The sequence below is a fragment of the Taurulus bubalis genome (assembly GCF_910589615.1).
Source record: "Taurulus bubalis genome assembly, chromosome: 8".
Lineage (NCBI taxonomy): Eukaryota > Metazoa > Chordata > Actinopteri > Perciformes > Cottidae > Taurulus > Taurulus bubalis.
In genome coordinates this window covers 27950140-27952686 of record NC_136596.1, presented here as the reverse complement: position 1 = coordinate 27952686, position 2547 = coordinate 27950140, and the positions used below count along the sequence as shown (strand labels likewise).

Sequence of the window (2547 nt, the reverse complement as noted above, 5' to 3'; positions counted from 1 at the left end):
GCTAAAGCTCTTTAATGCTGGATGTGTGCAGATCGCTTCCTTCTTTGGTATCAGCTGTAAGTTTCTGAGGTCCGTCGTGAAGCCGCCTCGTCTTTTGATTGGAACAAGAGGGGGTCTTCCTTTGGCTTCCTCTTGAGCTGCCGGGCTTCTGAAGTGTTCCACGCGGAATGGATGTCTTTGACGACACGCAGGGGTTAAATGTCTTGGGAAGAGCAGGAGAGAGGTGAAGATGACCAACGAGGAATCTGATGAAGTGGCTGGAGAGAAAACCACCTTCAAAAATAACTTGAACGTGGCTTTCTCTGGTGACCTCGTCTCCAACGGCTCGCTGTCTTTGAGGAGAGAATGGAGGAGGGAGGTGAGGGGAGGGGGAGGAGACAGGAAACTCAGGGGGAGGAGTTTCTGTGTCCGTGGAGTGAGGAAGAGGAGGACGTGGAAGAGGAGGAGGAGCAGGAGGGCTGGAACTGCGTGGGACTGGTCTTCCCCTGAGCCGGACAGTTACCGTGTCTCCCGCGGTGCCCCGTCATGGCCGCTATGGCCGACTGCCGGGCGAACAGGACGCCTGAGGAGCAAACATCCAGCGTTAGTCGGCCCTTCTTAAAGGGCCGGTACACGGGCCGACAAAGGGAGACGCACGGCCGTAAACATTTTTAAGAGGAACTTGCTGCGACTTCAAAAACTCCAAATCCAAAACAAGTACAACGGTGAAAACGGAAAGATTGCAAAGTTTGTGTTTTTGATTTTGCATTGTTTCTGTATTTGCAGCGTTTTTTTGTCGTTACTGTATTTGTGTTTGACTTTCTGCAGCTTGTTTCTCTTATTGCACATATTTTGGCCGGCGTGTTTTGGCCCTTGTCGGCCACCGTACACTCGGCCCACTGGTGTCTTACTCATACCTTAATACACTGGGTAATATGTTTTTAATGAGTTACAGTTCCATGGTAGTGAAGGGCAGTCTTTTCTAAATAATCTATACCTCAATCTCACACATTCTTTCACACCACAAATAAAACAACGTCACCACCTCACAGGTCTGCTGTCTGCAGACTTCATGTTTCACACATAACTAAAATAATGTCGCCTGAGTTATTTGGAAATTTCAACTTCAACTGAGTTCCACGGATTCTGACCGACTGAGAGACTGCCTGAGTCTGCAGGATGCATGAGAGCGACTCAGAGTCACGGGACATGGACTCTTTGGAGGTGTGGAAGGAAATACTGCAGATTTAAAATATATATAGTTTTGTCCTGACAACAGAATTACTGGATTTTCTCGGAGACCAGAACCAGTTCAAAGTATGTTAAAGAGACTGTAAATATAAAGCAATGGCTTTATTGCTCTGGCTCCTCCCCCACCTCCATTGATCCAATTCAAAACACGGAGTGTGTTAAATGCATCAGGACTAAGGAAGAGAAAGGCCTCCAGGTGCGTTTAGCGGGTCAATAATGTATAATTAAAGCTTATTTTTGGACGTCTTTGAGCAATAATTTCATAACGGCCTTTTCGTCTGCACGTCCTCTTGGATCTGCCCGTGAAGGAGACTTTGGCCAATCACAGGTCATTTCAGACAAAGGGGCGTTCCTATTGGCCGCTCTATAAATGCGGGTGCACAGCTCTTTAAAGAGTGAAAGACAAAATCAACACTGATAAAGCAAAACGCCCAAAACCGCATCATGACGTGTGTCAGATGGAACCGTTTAGCCTTCTGCTCACAGCGGTTAGAGAAACACAAACGATTAGAAAGCATATTTATATATATATATATATATATATATATATATATATCCTTCTCTTTCAGAAACTCTTGGCCAGTATTACAGCTCAAGTCACCGTGTGATTTCAAAAGGCTTTGTGACGAAAACAGGACGGTAGTTATTGTGGAATATTTGCCCAAAGACGGACAAAATGAAGGCCGACTCTTTGAGGGAATCATTATGACAATATGCATGACTCTGCGTATGCAGCTCATCCTCACTATAACTCATAACTATAACTCATAACTATAACTCATGACTCATGACTCATAACTATAACTCATAACTATAACTCATAACTATAACTCATAACTATAACTCATGACTCATAACTATAACTCATGACTCATGACTCATAACTATAACTCATGACTCATAACTCATAACTATAACTCATAACTATGACTCATAACTCATAACTATAACTCATAACTATAACTCATAACTCATAACTATAACTCATAACTATAACTCATAACTATAACTCATAACTATGACTCATAACTCATAACTATAACTCATAACTATGACTCATAACTCATAACTATAACTCATAACTATAACTCATGACTCAAAACTCATAACTATAACTCATAACTATGACTCATAACTCATAACTATAACTCATGACTCATAACTCATAACTATAACTCATAACTATAACTCATGACTCAAAACTCATAACTATAACTCATAACTATAACTCATAACTATGACTCATAACTCTAACTCATGACTCATAACTATAACTCATAACTATAACTCATGACTCATAACTATAACTCAAAACTA

The 2547-nt window shown here is 41.8% G+C and overlaps 1 protein-coding gene across 1 annotated transcript in view; it reads right to left on the bottom strand.

Moving 5' to 3' along the window:
* Positions 1–386: 386 nt before the first annotated feature.
* The window catches only part of arid3c (AT rich interactive domain 3C (BRIGHT-like)), a gene marked incomplete at both ends in the record, with an annotated part of 77247 nt that continues 75086 nt past the window's right edge, over positions 387–2547 (bottom strand). The window contains one exon of the mRNA XM_079222182.1: positions 387–562. Coding sequence (XP_079078308.1) covers positions 387–562 — 176 coding nt within the window. The remainder of the gene's footprint in view (positions 563–2547) is intronic.